Source organism: Callospermophilus lateralis, chromosome 1, assembly GCF_048772815.1.
Source record: "Callospermophilus lateralis isolate mCalLat2 chromosome 1, mCalLat2.hap1, whole genome shotgun sequence".
Lineage (NCBI taxonomy): Eukaryota > Metazoa > Chordata > Mammalia > Rodentia > Sciuridae > Callospermophilus > Callospermophilus lateralis.
The window spans coordinates 127002771-127018749 of NC_135305.1; the positions used below are offsets into that span (position 1 = coordinate 127002771).

General features: G+C 52.7%; 1 protein-coding gene across 7 annotated transcripts in view; it reads right to left on the bottom strand.

The window, feature by feature from the left end:
* Window positions 1-14898, bottom strand: part of Ep400 (E1A binding protein p400) — a 99444-nt gene extending 84546 nt beyond the window's left edge. For all 7 annotated transcript variants that reach the window (XM_076838716.2, XM_076838709.2, XM_076838743.2 and 4 more), the window contains exons 1-2: window positions 14801-14898; window positions 799-2168 (exon numbers count right to left, since the gene is read on the bottom strand). In XM_076838716.2, coding sequence (XP_076694831.2) covers window positions 799-2133 — 1335 coding nt within the window. In that variant the 5' untranslated portion in view covers window positions 2134-2168; window positions 14801-14898. The remainder of the gene's footprint in view (window positions 1-798; window positions 2169-14800) is intronic.
* Window positions 14899-15979: the final 1081 nt, after the last annotated feature.

Here is a 15979-nt window from a genome sequence, read left to right on the forward strand (position 1 = left end):
CACCATAAGCTGGTTTCTTTGCAGAAGGGCTGGCAAAGTCCTAAGTTATTTAAACAGTATCATAAAACAAGCCCCGCAACACAGCATATACTGCACAACACGAAGGCACAAAGTACAGTGCTATAGTACCATTACCACCTGGTGCTCAGGACACACCAGCAACTTCGGGAACCTCGGTGGCATGGGGTCTACTATGCACCCATTCTGGATGCCCAAAAAGTATACTGTCCACTAAAGATTCTACCTTAAATATTACTCAATAGGTGTTTGCAAAAGTGCATTTAAAACATGATCTCAAAAATAAGACTACGTATGAAAGCTGAAAAAAAAATTCTTAGTAGTTTTTTGCCACAACAACTATATTTTAATCGTGGAGATCTCATAAAAACATATCCAGCAATTTCTAATTACAGCTGGTGATTTAAACCGCTTGTTTAAAAGCCTTGCTGGCAGGGTTCCTGTTAGCACCATGTAAGCACAAGGCTGCGGGTGCTCAGGGAGCTGCAGCAGAACCCTTCCACCACAGAAGCAGGGCGCCAGCCCAGAACCACACACTGGGTGGGAGGGGTGATGGCCTGGCTCGGCTCTGCACCTGGAACGGGCCTGCTCTCCGTGAGGAAGTAGGGTACTGCGCAGATTCTCTCCAGGAAGGGAGTCCCACACCACTCCTCCTTCAGACCCTCAAGAAACAAACTCTCCCCAAGGTCCCAGGTTCAAAGGTCACCCTTCAACTCACGGTTGCTACACTCTACCTTGCTTCGTGCACGTCCCCTAGAAGACTGAACCAGTATTGCTTACCTCATCATTGATGACCTCAGACTTTCCTTCCTCCTCCTCCTCCTCCTCCTCCTCCTCTTCCTCAATGTCCAAATCATTCTGCCTAAGATATGCCTGTAACGGGGCATAATGCTTCTTCTTAAAAGCAAGGAAATCCATCATGTTCCCCTGCAGGTGTTGCAAGAAAAACAGTTCGACCAGGCACTCTCGGAAGGCCTCCCGCAGGGCCTCCATCTCCCTGTAGTGGTAGTCCAGGCACCGCTTCCTCATCTGCGCCATCTCTGGAGAGGCCGGGGGGATCTCTTCCAGTTTCTTGGGAGCCTTCTTCACCCCTGAGCTCCCCACAGACGAGAGCGGCAGGCTGGAAAGGCCGGGGGGCATGGCAGTTCGGGAAGGGCTGGTAGGAGGTGGTGGAGATGTCATCCCAAACGCAGGAGCCCCCCCCACCCCAGGCAGCAGCAGGCCAGGAGTCCTCTCAAATCCCAGAGGCCGGCTCAGTGGCTGCCCCTGCAGCACCTGCTGCTGCTGAATCAGCTGGCCCTGGATGATACTGCTGATCTGGGGTGGCAGGCTGGCTGTGGTGATGTGGCCTGGGCTGGCCAGGGGTTGCAGGCTGGCTCCTCCAGCAGCTGCAGGGCTCTGGGGTCCCAGGTGGTGGATAGTGCCTCCTGACTGTGCGTGAGGCTGGGACAGTCTCCGCTCTCGTGCTGCAATGGGCGCTCCAGCATGCTGGAGCTGAACCTGGGCCCCCGGGGCCATCTGAGTGAGGCCTGGAGCCTCCTGAAACACAAAGTGCCCGCCACTGGACGGGCTCAAGCTGATCTGCCTCACAAGCACGCTGGCGTCCACAAAGCCTCCGGTAGGGCTACTGCTGCACATACCCAGCCCAGGCCCAGGGGCCCCTGCACGCACATTCTGCAGGGCCTGCCCAGGCCCGGTGCTGGGCTGCGTAGGGCTCTGTGTCTGCACCTGCTGGGACAGGGGGGATGCGACCTGAATGTACGAAGGAGAGCCATGCTCAAATCGCCTCTGCTGTGCGCTGAACTGGAAACCTGGAGAGGTAGGACTGGGCAGCGGCAGAGGGGCTAGCGTGATCTGCTGGTTTCCTCCCACAACAGGGCCCACGCTTTGTAGGGCAATGTTCACATTCTGCCCAGCCGCAGGACTCCTGCTCATCAGCTGCTGTATCTGGTAGCCGGGGGACTGGGGGGCAGATGGGCTGGCCGACGGAGCGAAGGGTGCTGCAGGGGACGGCGGCAGATTTGGGTGGGCCGACTGCTCCTCCTCACTGGCAGTGAAGGACCTGGACCTCTGCAGCTGATGCTGGACGTTCTGAGGACCACTGCCATGGTGCATCGTCACCTCCCTCTGGGGTCCAATGTACCGTCCTCCTAGAAAAGCAAAGTCAGAACTGAGTCACTGGAAAGAATACAGAATCGTGACCACCACTGAAAGAACTGTTCCTGAGCAGCATAGAAAAGGCCACTCTGAGGGATGCTCCCACTGTCATCTGAATCCAACAAGACATCTCACTACCTCACACCAAACGAGTCCCAGGAGGCAACATACACACTGCCCACAACTCCCTCTCCTCGCTCTCCTCCAGCTATTCAAGATGCTGGAGAGAAAAAAGAAGGGAAGAAGGTGCGCCCCCTACCTACCACCCCAAAACAACAGGAGGCCAAGAAAGCAGAAATCCCCTACTTCAGAAAAGTCCTAGGAACTCCAGCACTGAACCCCATGCTGAGGCAAAAGGAATCTCCTGGTTTTGTCACCTGGTCCCACTGCCCGAGCACTTTCCTTATTCCCTCAGCAGGTCAAGCCTCTGGTAGTCAACCAGCTGGCCCAGGCTGGACCACCAAGCAACCACCCAGCTGCCTGAGCTGCCCCGAAGTACAGACCAGCGACAGCGCTGGAGACGAAGCTGGCAGCAAGGGGCCCCACTAGGGTAGTGCCAGCCTTCTGAGCAGGTCTGAGACAGTCAACACCGTGGTGAGGACAAGAAACCCTGAGGCCGGGCGCGGAGGCGCATGGAGGCAGGAGGATCCTGAGTTCAAAGCCAGCTTCAACAATTTTGAGAGGCGCTAAGCAACTCAGTGAGACCCTATCTCTAATAAAAGACAAAATAGGGCTGGGGCTGGGGCTTAATGGTCGAGGGCCCCTGAGTTCAATCCCTGGTACCAAAAAAGAAAAAAAAGAAAAAAAAAAAAGCTCCTAGCTGGTGGTGGCTACACATGACAACTCCACTGGGCCAGCCGTCCTCCTGCCCGCTATGCCTGCTGTGCATGCTACATCACCCAGGTAGGCCAAGTCAGTGGCCAGAAGACAGGTACCACCACTGCTTTTGCCCGGCATAGTGGGCACATTTATAACCCCAGTCTCAGCAACTTACCGAGACCCTAAGCAACTTAGGGAGACCCTGTCTCAAAATAAAAAATAAAGCTGGGCTGCCGCAGTCTGGCTGGGCACAAATCACGAGCCACTCAAGCAGGAACAAACTTTATTTCCGAACTCCCGTGAATGCCACCCACGGAGCCTTCTCCGGGACACACCACACAACAACTGGAACTCCCTCCACCGGAACTTCACCAACCAACACGCACTCTTCAGGAATCCCCGCAAGAACTCAACCACGAACTCAACGGGAACTCCGCGAGAACTCAAAAGTACTGGCAAAATGCTAGGCGCCATCCCAACTTGGCTGTGGCTCTCAACATCTCCCCACTTCTGGTTAGTTAAACAACAAGCAATGTGGCTTAGGGACCATGCCTGTCTTAGGTTGTCCAACACTACATATGGTCTTACCCATCATCGGATGAGCTGACCTCAAGGCGTCAGCCTCCTGTCTTAGGTTGGTACCACTGCAATTGGATCTTATCCGTCATTGACTACCGGTCCAGCATAGAGCCATACTTGTGGATAGGCCTTTGCACCAGTGGAGGGCGGGGAGGGGTGAGGTTCTTTGCCTCACCTCTGTTGGCCCCCAAATTTGGCCTTGGTGCCAGTGGGGGGGCTGAGGTTCTTTGCCTCACCTCTGTTGGTCCCCAAATTTGGCCTTTGCACCATTGATTTGCTTGCTCAAAGGCTAGCTGTTTAATTAATGGCATTGCTTGCTCTGTATCCCCAAAAACTCTGGCAGCTGTTTGAATAAGCCTATCTACAAATTCAGCATAAGGTTCATTAGCTCCTTGTATTACCTCTACAAATTCAGCATAAGGTTCATTAGCTCCTTGTATTACCTTAGATAATTGACCTCGTAAATCTCCATGTCCTTGTAAAGTCTTCCATGCCCCAACCGCATCTGCAGCAATCTGTGAGTATATGGTAGGATCATTTCCAATTTGTTGCTGCTGACCCTCATAAGGTCCCATTCCTAACAACATATCTAGATTTCTCTGAGGATAAACGGCTGCTGCATTTCGCCTAGCTGTCTCTGTGCAAAATTCCTCATTGGCAACCTTCCATAACAGGTATTGTCCTCCATTTAGCAGAGCTTTACACATACTAGTCCAATCTGCTGGCGTCATGTTCAAGTTGGTAATGGATTCAACCATGCTTACAGTGAAGGGTGCTTGAGGACCATAGGTTGTTACAGCCTCTTTTAGCTGCTTCACTGTTTTGAAATCTAAAGCATGGTGAATTTGCTGCCTTCCTGCCGTCTCAAATACAGGGCATGCTAATTTTTGAGGTCCTGTCTCAGGATCCCATCTATCAACTACGGGGGTTGAGGGCCACTCAGCATATGTTGTCTCCATAGGCGGAGCTGCTGGTTGGACACTTACACCCTCTGGTCATAGAAAGGTGTTAGTAGCAGCCTCCTGTTGTAATGTTTCCCCTGATGGCTTTTTCTGCTCTAAACTTTCTTCCCCTCTCTGACTATCTCAAGAGGCCTTCTCTTTTTCCTGATCTGTCTTCTACCATAATCTGAACTGAAAGCTTTGGACTAGGCAAACAAAATCGTATCATCATCCACAATGGCAATGTGCCAACTGGCAGAGTTCCTGGGTTTTTCTTTTCTCTGTCCCTTAAATCTTCACCATGATGGTCCCATTTTGATATATTCAACAACTCTTCCTTAAAAAGCCATAGGCTACATTTTTGTATTGTATCAACGTATACCCTAACTGCTCTTGGTTTTACTGGGGTGCCTCCTTCCTCTAGTATTTTACTTAACACTCTTTCGGTTTGTTTTTCACTAATTTCTAATCCTATATTTGGGCTACAAGGATAACGCAACCCAACAAGATAACACAAAACAAAACCGAAACAGAGTGAAACAAAAACAGAACAAAAAATCGTTGTATCAATTTTCCTATTTTCTTGAAATGTATATTCGTGGTCTATCTCTCTCTCTTCCTCAGGGGTGAACCACTTCAAACCTTGAGCCAACCATTTTTCCCAGTTTGCCTGAGAAAGTTCTAGGGACAGGCAGCTTGAAACAAAAACAAAACAAATCAAAACAAGAACACATTGTTTTTTGAAATGGTCACCCATTCTCTCGCCTCTCCTCAGGGGCGAGCAATTTTACTAACCCCCAAGCTTCAGGCGTCCCTGTACGGGCCACCAAATGCCGCAGTCTGGCTGGGCACAAATCATAAGCCACTCAAGCAGGAACAAACTTTTTTTCCGAACTCCCCCGAACACCACCCACGCGGCCTTCTCCGGGACACACCATACATCAACCGGAACTCCCTCCACCGGAACTTCACCAACCAATGCGCACTCTCCAGGAATCCCCATAAGAGCTCAACTGCGAACTCTCCAGGAATCCCTGCCAGGGTTCAACCGGAACTCAATGGGAACTCCACGAAAACTTAAAAGTACTGGCAAAATGCTAGGCGCCATCCCAACTCGGCTGTGGCTCTCAACACTGGGCACAGTGGTGCACGCCTGTAATCCCAGAGGCTAGGGAGGCTGAGGCAGGAGGATCACAAGTTCAAAGCCAGCCTCAGCAAAAAGCGAAGTGCTAACAACTCAGTGAGACTCTGTCTCTAAATGAAATACAAAATAGGGCTGGGGATGTGGCTCAGGGGTCGAGTGCCCCTGAGTTCAATCCCCAATACTACCCCCCCCAAAAAACAACAACAACAAAAAATTTTTGGAAAAAAATAAATAAATAAAAATAAAAAAAGCGAAGTGCTAACAACTGAGGATATTACTTAGTGGTATAAACACAATAAAACAAAACCACCTTCACACCAGGCAACCAGGAAGAGAAAGATGGCCTCGGGACCGGGACAGGGACAGGCATGGTGAGCGCTACCCTCACTGGGAGGCATGTCCTAGGACTAGGACCTGTGGCTCACTCTGCCAGGCTGGAAAGGGGAAAGGCAAAGACAAAGGAATTTGCTATTAAACTGGGTTAAATGTACAATTCTGGATTTCTGTAAGTGAAAATAATAAACACTGTCCTTTAAAAAAAAGAAAGAAAGAAAAAGGGGCTGGGGCTGAGTGGTAGAGCACTTGCCTAGCACGTGCGAGGCCCTGGGTTCGATCCTCAGCATCACATAAAAATAAATATATAAAATGAAAGTATTGTGTCCAACTACAACTGAAAAATAAATATTAAAAAAAAAGTCACTGCTGGGCACTGTGTTGTGCTTGTGTGATCCCAGTGACTTAGAAACTGAGGCAGTTCAAGGCCAGCCTGGGCAGCTTAGTGTGACCCTAAGCAACTCAGTCAAAACCCTGTTTCAAGACTGGGTGATTAAGTGCCCCTGGGTTCAATCCCCAGTACCAAAAAAATAATAAAGAATAAATAGAAGATGCATAGAGACCATCTCCTTCAGCACAGATTAGAAGACCATTCCAAGTCCGAGCTGTGACAGGGTCCAGGAGCCAGGCAGAATCAGGTACACAATCAACTAGTTCCTGCAGACCAGAACGAGTGCTGTTGATGGCGGCAGCTAGGCTGGGTGGAGGTCTGCAAGGCCACGCCACAGGCACCAGAGCATGGCACTGCTCCTGCCTCAACTGAGTGCTCCAGGCCAGGCAGCCAGCAGCTGGGGACAGGTGCACACCCAGCACCCCACTCTGGACCAGCAGGCCCTTTTCCAGCTGTGCTGGTTCTTCCCTTGGCTCTTGTCTAAGGCAGAGCTGCCTGCTCTACTGCCCAGCAGACTGAGAAAGACGGACAGCCTTCAATCACCAGAGGAGAGCTTCCACTCCTCACCTGCGGGGTCAGCTGCCAGGACTGCAGATGCTCTCTTGGGAAATCCAGAGCCCTCTCCTGTGTCAGCCCCCATGCAGACACCCTGCACAGTGTGCACACCTGTAAGCCCAGCAACTCTCGAGGCTAAGGAAGGAGAATCTCAAGTTTGAGGCCTGCCTAGGCAATTTAGTGAGAACCTACCTCAAAAAATAAAAAGGGATGGGGATGTGGCTCAGTGGGAGAGCACCCGTTGCTTCAATCCTCAGTACTGGGGGAAGAGGGGAAAGACAAAGAAAGAGAGAAAACGGAGACAAAGAGAGAGAAATGAAATCCTGGAGCAGAAGGTAGAAATGGCCTTAGACCATTTCTGACGGACCAGAAAAAAAAGGGAAGAAAGGAAGGAAGGAGGCAAGCAAGCAAGCTAGTTGGCTGTAGGAACCCCTCCCGCTGTGGACCCCTGCAGAAGACCTGCAAGCTCTCCGAGAGGCTTGACACCTAAGAGAGACAGTAGTAAAGGTCAAGCTTCAGGACAGAGGAGAGAAAGAGCAGGGGAGACCAGGACACAGTGTCTGAGGGGATGGGAGGGGACTAGAGAAAACAAAAACCAAGCGCTAGGCGCAGGAGAAATGTTGGTGCAAGGGAACCCACAATGGCAACTGTAGCCAGCTCAGAGCCAGGGTCCCAGGGCAGATGCACAACAGTGCCCCATACCCGGTGGGCAGCTGCTGTTGGGGCCCAGCCAGTTCCTGCCCTAAAAACAAGCTTCCAAGAGAGGCACAGGAGGAGATCTGAAACCTGAAGGCACCACCTGGCACCAGCATAGCCTGTCCTCACTGAGACTTCTCACCCAGGTCCCTGCCTTCTCGGGGCTTCTGTCACCCTGAGCTGAGCTGCACAGTCATCCTTCCTCCCCGGCAAGACAAACAAAAGCCATTTTCACCTTAAGGAAATCACTGCTAAACATCTATTTAACAGCTTAGAAGAGAATGCTCAAACTTCCCACTAACAAAAGTAAACAAGCAGCAGTGCACACCTATAATCCCACAGCCTCAGGAGGCTGAGGCAGGAGGATTACAAGTTTGTAGCCAACCTCAGCAACTTACCAGGTCTTGTCTCAAAAAAGCTCTGGGGATGTAGCTCAGTCAGTGATAGAGCCCTTGCCTAGCATGTGCAGATCCCTGGTTTCACACGACTAAACATAAAAAACAAAAACAAAAAAAGCAACATAAACTAAAATGAGTATCTCCCAAGACCAGGAAACAAGACATGGAATCACAACTGGCACGCGAGCTGCTCCTGCTGCTGAAGGCAGGCATGGGAAGCAAGGTGGACAGATGCAGAGCGTTCATGGGGTTCACAACCCCAAAACACATCCAGTGGGCACATGCCATGGATGCCACCACTTGCACTGCTCTTCTCCATGACAAGCTTGAACATTCTCTTCTAAGTAGATGTTTGTTTGTTTGCTGATCTCAGTAAAAAGGCCTGAGGTCCTAGCTCAGGGCAACCTGCTTGCCTCCCACATGCAGGATCCTGGGTTCCATCCCCAGCAGAATTCAGGAAATAAGGTACAGGTACTCCAACGGGTAGCAGAATACCACCAACAGCAAACCCTTTTTAAACACTATGTTTCTAATTTTAACTCGGTTTTTAAAAACTGGCACATAGTATACGTACTACTATTACAAATTATTACAGAGCAATGCAATAATCCAGTACCACAATTTCTGTGTCCTGGGACACTCACCGTGTCTGTGTGTTGGGACCCTGGGATGTGTAGCAGCGTGCCACAGAGCAGGAGATCTCACCCCTCCTGTCTCACCGCATCTCTGCGCAGCTACCCAGCCTCTCTAACCCGCCATCCGCTTGCAGGCTCTAGTCGCCACTGTTCTATCATCTACCTCTGTGAGACCAACTCTTAGATGCCACCAATAAGGAAGGGCTGCAGCACGTCTTTCCATGTCTTTGACTTCACTTAACAGACGTCCCTGGGTGCACCCATCTCTTCATCAGACTCTGTGCGCATGCTTTGTGCACCTGCAGGCAGGAGCTCAACCAAGGACAACTCCCAGTGCCATCCTCTCCAAGTGAGCACTCCATGTGCACACACTCTGTGAGTTCACCCCAACAGGCACCTAGGTTACGCCTTACCCTGACTACTACCAACAGAGCCACAGGAGACCGGTTGTCTGTGTCCCCTTGGGATGCTTTCTCTTCTTTTGGATGAGATGCTGGGTTATGTAATTAGTTCCTTTTTTCATTTCTTGAGAAACCTGTACACTGTTTGCAAAAATGGCTGTACTTATGTACATTCCCATCCACAGAGTACCGGAGTTCCCTTTTCTCCACATGCTCGCCAAAGTTTCCTTTTTCTTGATACCAGAGATTGAACCCACAGGCTCCTAACCACTGAGCCACACCCCTAGCCCTTCTTTATTTTGTGTGTGTGTGGTACTAGGGATTGAACTCAGGGGCATTCAACTACTGAGCGACATCCCCAGCCCTCTTTTGGATTTTGTTTAGAGACAGGGTCTCAACTGAGTTGCTTAGTGCCTCACCATTGCTGAGGCTGGCTTTGAACTCATGATTCTCCTGTCTCAGCCTCCCAAGCCACTGGGATTACAGGCCTGTGCCACCATACCCAGTCCTTCTGATTTTTTCATTCTGACACAGGGTCTGGCTAAGTTGCCCAAGTAGCATTGAACCTGCGATCCTCCTGCCCAGCCTCCCAAGTGGCCGGGCTCTCAGGCGTGGCTCCTGCGCCTGGCTCCCCAGCAATTCCTTTCTGTCTTCAGTCAAGCCATTCTAGATGAGATGATTCCTCGCTGTCGTTTTGATCTGCATTTCCCAGATCATCAATTTCAACTCAGTTTTAACTCTCCTGATTTTAACAACTCTACAAACTGAGCCATGAACAGACACACTTGCACCACTAGAAACCAGAGGAGACGACACTGGCAGGTCTGGCTTACAGTCCTGACAGATGCCAGGTGCACAGTCAAGGAAGGCAGAGTGAGGGGGAGCTCCTGGCAGGTCTCCTGGGCGGGGCTGGTGCTGGCAGCGCCTGTGTCTCCATCTCTCACAGGCAGAGCAGTGCAGCCAGGGCACCCCCGGGGGTCCCAGGTGGGCTACACAAATCCCCTCCCTCCCCTACAAACACCCTCATCCTTCAGAAGGCACAGAACACTCTGCCTTCTGCTCCAGGGAAGCTGCAAGCCATCTCCACACTCCCCCGAGCACTGGCATGGACACCAGAATGGAGCAACCAAAATGCCAGCAATGCCTGTGCCTGTTCAAATGATGCCTTTCCTGCTCCCATGCAGCAGTGGTGCTAGAGACAGCGAGGCCTGGGGTGGAGGAGGCTCTGAGCATCTGGAGGGCAGGCAGTGCGCGCAGTTGGCTGCAAAGCACCTTCTCTGTGTCTTTTTAAATTTCTCATAAAAAGAACTTGACAGGAGAAAACAGTTTCTGTGTGAGATGGTAACACCAGAGGCTGTGTGACAAGTACAGAGTTGTTCACGCAACATCCACGCGTAGCTATTCTATTTGTCATCTCTAAGAACTGACCTGCTGGTGCTGCAGTGGACAGCAGGAAAGCCCGGACCCAGGTCTCCAGTGTCTCTTCTAAGTTAACTAACAGCAAGGGTCAAAATCTACAACCACGAGGGTATCTGGGTGTGACTCAGTGACACAGTACTTACCTAACATGGGAAAGGTCTTGGGTTCCATCCCCAGCACTACAAAAACAGGCAGGGATGGCAGCAGGTCCCTCACCTGAGGGACCATCGCCCCTCTTCCAAACCAGGAAGATTCTCTCAGCTCCACAGAGCAACTGAGGAAACTGAAAAGGGCTCCAGAACACCCAGCAGCATCCCACACCCACCACATTACCAGCTGCTCTTCCTCAATCTCTTCTCCCCACTGCCCCCTAAAGGAGGTTTTTAGGAGTTTTCCCCCTAGCTGGGCAAGGTGGTACATGCCCAGTTACTAAGGAGGCTGAGGCAGGATGACTGCAAGTTCAAGACCAGCCTTAGCAAGTTAGTTAGGTTCTAAGCAACTTAGCAAGATCCTGTCTCAAAATAAAAAAATTTTAAAAAGCGAGAGAGATATGGCTCAATGGTGGCTTCGTGGTAAAGTACCTCTGGGCTCAATCCCCAGTGCCAAAAAAAGAAAAAGAAAAAGTTTTTCCCCCTCTCATTAATTTTTTTTTTTTTGTACCACAGATTGAACCCAAGGATATTTAACCATGGAGCCACATCTCTGCCCTTTTTAAAAATATTTTATTTAGAGACAGGGTCTCATTAAGTTGCTGAGGTTGGCCTTGAACTTGTGATCCACCTGCCTCTACCTCCCAAGCCACTGGGATGAGAGGAGTGCACCACCACGCCCAGCCCTCCCATGGGATTTTAATGGCACAGTTACACCATGTACTTGCCAAGACCCTCCGTCGGCCATAAGCCGCTATAAGCTCTTAAAATTTTTTTGCCCCTCTCCCCAGACCAATTTCCACTCTCTTGTGAGGTATTGCCCTCATCAAGGATGCACAACCTGATATGTACACAGAAAGAAAGCTAGAAACACCAAACCGGGGGCTCCAGGAGGGCAAGCGGGGAGAGGGAGCAAAAAGGAACTCTAGCGGCTCTGTGGATTCTACACAGTGTGAACACCTTGCAGCACTGAGTTCAATCCTCAGTAGCCCACAAAAATAAATAAAGGTATATAGAAAATTTTAAAAAACTGAAAAACTGGAATCAAAGAACAACTGGAAGCAACCCAATGTCCTATCCAAATGTCCATTTGTCCCATCAGACCAGGCAGGGTCCTACTCAGCAACAGAAGAAAACAGGTGGCTGGGCACACACACCTGGATGCTGCCCAGGTCCTGTGCTCCAAGGAGGAAGTCAGGCACCAGAGGCCCCCAACCCTGGACCCTCACTTGGCATTCTGGCAGGGGTAGGCGAAGGACAGAGGGAGGACCAAACTACTAGTGACAACCTGAGGAGGGTTCTGTACCGGATTATCACGAAATTATGGGCAAGGTCTTGGGTTCCATCCCCAGCACTACAAAAACAGGCAGGGATGGCAGCAAAAATTCTTGCTGCCAAAATTCTCAGAACTCAATACCAGAAAATCAATTTGGCTATGAATAAATGTTTCTGAACACAACCAAGATGGCAAAGTGGGGCACGCAAAGATCTTTCCTTCTATTCCAACATCAATGATTTTCATCTGGTATTTTTACCACATAACAATGCAACAAGATAAACATTTCCATTGATGAGAAATAAAGCAGAACCCATGGAGAGGGATAGGGCTGAAGTTGCAGGCCAAGGATGCTGGATCCAGAAGAAAACACCTTGGGCCAGGGTTCCAAACCCGTAGGCCCTCCACCTGTGACTGCAGAGCAGGGCCAGGCTCCCCAAGCAAAGCCAGGGACTCAGTCATTGTACTTCCACCAGTAAAAAGTAGCCAAGAAGCTCAGCTGGCTCTCCCACAAGCTGCACACCATGCAGGCCACAAAGTAGTGCCTGGCACCTGGCACCAGCCACAGTGTCATCTGCACTGGAACCAATGTGGAACCTCAGTGGGAGTCAAATGGCCTACTTATAGCGTGGGTCTTGGAGGCTAAGCTATAACAGAGAAGGAAAGATTTCTTCCCAGAAGCTGGGAATGTAGTTCAGTGGTAGATCACTTGCCTGGCTTGTGGGAGGCCTCGGGTTCAATCCTCAGTACTGAAGGGGAAAGAAAAAAAGATGGAAATGTGTCCACACAGCATCTGGAATGTTCCTAAAAAAGCTGGGCATGGTGGCCATTTCTGGGATCCCAGCCATTCAGGAGGCTGAGGCAGGAGGATCACAAGTTCAAGATCAGCCAAAATCAAAAGAGGTAGGGTGTAGCTCAATGGCAGAAAACCCTAGGGTTGATCCTCAGTACCACCACCAAAAAAAGACAACCCTAAAACATGAAGCTGAAGCTGAGAGCGCAGCGAAAGTAGGAGACCTGAACACAGGACAAATCTGACCGTCCACCTGGAGTCAACACCAAGCCTCCAAGGCCCATCTACAGGAATGGACTCGAGGCCCCAGGCCCTGGAGCCAGACCCTCCTGCACTCCTGACCCCCTCCCCCAAAGCTCAAGACCCCACTCTTACTCAGGGTCAACAGCACATCAAGGCTACACACAGTGCTGCCTTGTTAATAACGTCCCCACTGATCCACCTGTTTTAGGAAACAGCTTCCACCAAGTGACTTAGCCAACACTCACTCACTGAAGGCTTACCATGTCAGAGACAGTCCGACACACTGAGGACATGACTGAACAAGGCACAGTTCCTGCTTCCACGGGGCAAATCAGGCAATCAACAGAGCCACAGGTGTCAGCTGGTCAAGGTGATGGGAAGGCAGGACCCTATATGGGGGCAGACAAGCCACTGCCAGCAGGGAGGCCCAGGAAGGCCTCTCTCAAGTGGAGTTCTGAAAAGAGAACTTACTGGGTGATAGGCTCATGGCTATGCTGGGACCCAAGGTCCCAGATCCTGAGCCAGGGACAAGAAGCAGGGGTCGGCCACAGGGGTGGCACAAAGCATTTCACAAAATATTTCAAGGATACCAGCTCATTTATAAGGGAGATGAGAAACCACTGAGGGTTCTGAGCAGACAAGTACAGGATAGGACTTCCACTCTGAAAACATCAACCACTTGCTGCCAAGGGCAAACTGCAGAGCTTCCCTTTTGAGAGCAACAGGCAAAGTTCTGCGGGACCAAATTTAGCCCAAGAAAACAATCATTATCAGGAGCTTTTGTCTGTTTTTGGTGCCAGGCATGGGACCAAGGCCTCTGCATGCTAGTCCACCACTGAGCCACAGCCTTGGCCCCTCCAAGGAGTTCTAAAGCTATGTCTGAAATGGAAGGACTGCAAAAGAGGCAGGCATGGGATGCGAGATCAAGCCTGACCTCGCACTCAGGGCAGAGTGATATCGTAACCCACAGTCGTAATCCACAGTCGTGCACAGGATAAGACCACCTTCTGTGAGAACACAGCAGAGGGATGGGGCAGAGCTTCCCAGGACCCACAAGCCGGACAAGGCAGGGTGACCTGGGACCTATCAGCAGCTGAAAAAGGACGTGGGGGTCAACAGGAAACCAAAAGTATCCACTGAGGCTGGCCCTAGAGAACAAGGGAACCGCTAAGGGAGCGCAGACTCGGGGGCTTAGGGACCTCCGGCAGAATGCTTGGAGGCTTCATACTCGGGCAACTACACTGCGCAGGGTCACGAAGCCAGCCGCCACCAACAGCCAGCCCAGCACAGGGTCGCAGAGATGCACAGCCCAAGGACCGCATAGCCCCAAGGCTGCGCTGAGCCAGACCCGCAGAGCCAGAGCACCGCGTAGCCCTAGGGCTGCACAGCGCCAAACACCGCTGCACAGCGCCAGACCCACGGCCGCATAGCGCCAGACCCGAAAAGCCCGAGGACCGCAGAGCGCCGGAATCGCACAGCGCCAGACCCGCACAGCCCCAAGGACCGCACAGCGCCGGGGACCGCATAGCCAGGGCCCGCACAGCGCCGAGACCGCATAGCCCCAAGGACCGCACAGCGCCGGGCCCTCACAGCGCCAGGACCACACAGCGCAGGGCCCGCACAGCTCGGCGCGGGCACACAGGACTCCGACCCGGCCCTGCTTGGGCACAGACGACGCGCCGCGGCCCAGGCCCACAGGTCGCCCCCTGCCTCTCGGCCCTCGGCCCCGCCCGCCCGCGACAAAGCGCCGCCGCGGCCTGCTCCAGACGCGACGCGGGCGGCGGGGCCCACGGCGGCCGCCCAGATAGCTGCCGACCGGCTCCCCGCCCGCCCGTTCGCGGCCTCCAGCTCACCCTGGGCCACGGGGCTGCGAAGCACAGCGTCCAGACCGAAGAAGGCTTGAACGCGCCGCAGCCGCTCGACGCATCCGGGTCCGCGAACGCAGGAAGCGGCGGCGCGACGGCGCGGCGGCTACGGCAAGCGGGAGGGACGCGCGGCGCCCGGCCCGCCTCGCCACTCCCCACCGCGCGGTGGCGCAGGACGGCGAGGACGGCGGGCTAAAGAGACGGCGGCGGCGGGCTAGAGAGGCCGGCGGGCTCGGGCGAGCTCCCGAGGCTTCGGGGAGGGCCGGGGCGTGGCCACAGCCTCGCCTGAGGGAGCGGCAGGCGCAGGTAGAGGACTGACTCGGGAGGCTTCCGGCAGCTTCGGGGAGGGCTCGGGTGGGCCGGGCGGAGCTGCCGCGTGGGCGTGTGGGCCGCGGCCAGGGAGTCCAGAGCGGCGAGCGGTCGTGACAAGGCTTTCGGCGTCATTGGGCACCAAAGAAATGCAAATCCGAGCCAGGACCAAACTGGGCTTCGCTAGGGGCGCTGAAGAAAAGCGGCAGCAGCGCAAGCGGGCGCCGTGGGCAGGGGCAGAGGGGCTGGCGCGTCCCGCAGCTCGCCCCCGCAGCGGCCCGCACCCACGGGCACACCTGGCCACCCGCGAGGTCAGTACTCTTCAGTCACATCAGGGGCTGGACGATTCCCTGCACAAGGAGCCTGCGGAACAGAGCTGTCTTGCCAGGGTCGGGGAGCAGGCAGGGAGCGACTTCAAACGTCCGTGGGATTTTCATTTGGGGTATTAAAAATGTGAAATTAGTGCTGATAGTTGCACGACTTGGAGAGCTTACTAAGTCACTCTTTGTACACTTTACATGAGTGGATTCTGTTGAGTGCAGGAGTGCCCACCTGTCATTCGAGGGACTCCGCAAGCTGAGGCAGAAGAATGGCAAGTTCAAGACCAGCCTGGGGAACTTTAAGGGCTGGGAACATGGCTCAGTGGTTAAGCACCCCGGGGGTCAGTCCCAGTAAGACACAATGATTGATGCAGGTGCACACGCCCATACTTGAGGTATGCTGGGGACAAAGGAGAAAGCCCTGGCTGTGAAAGGGCCAGAGTGGTGGAAGGGATTCCAGCACACCAAGGTGGGCTCCCCCTCTGGACACTGCCGTGGCAGCAGTGGAGAGACAAGTGGAGAGATGTAGTTAGAAAGG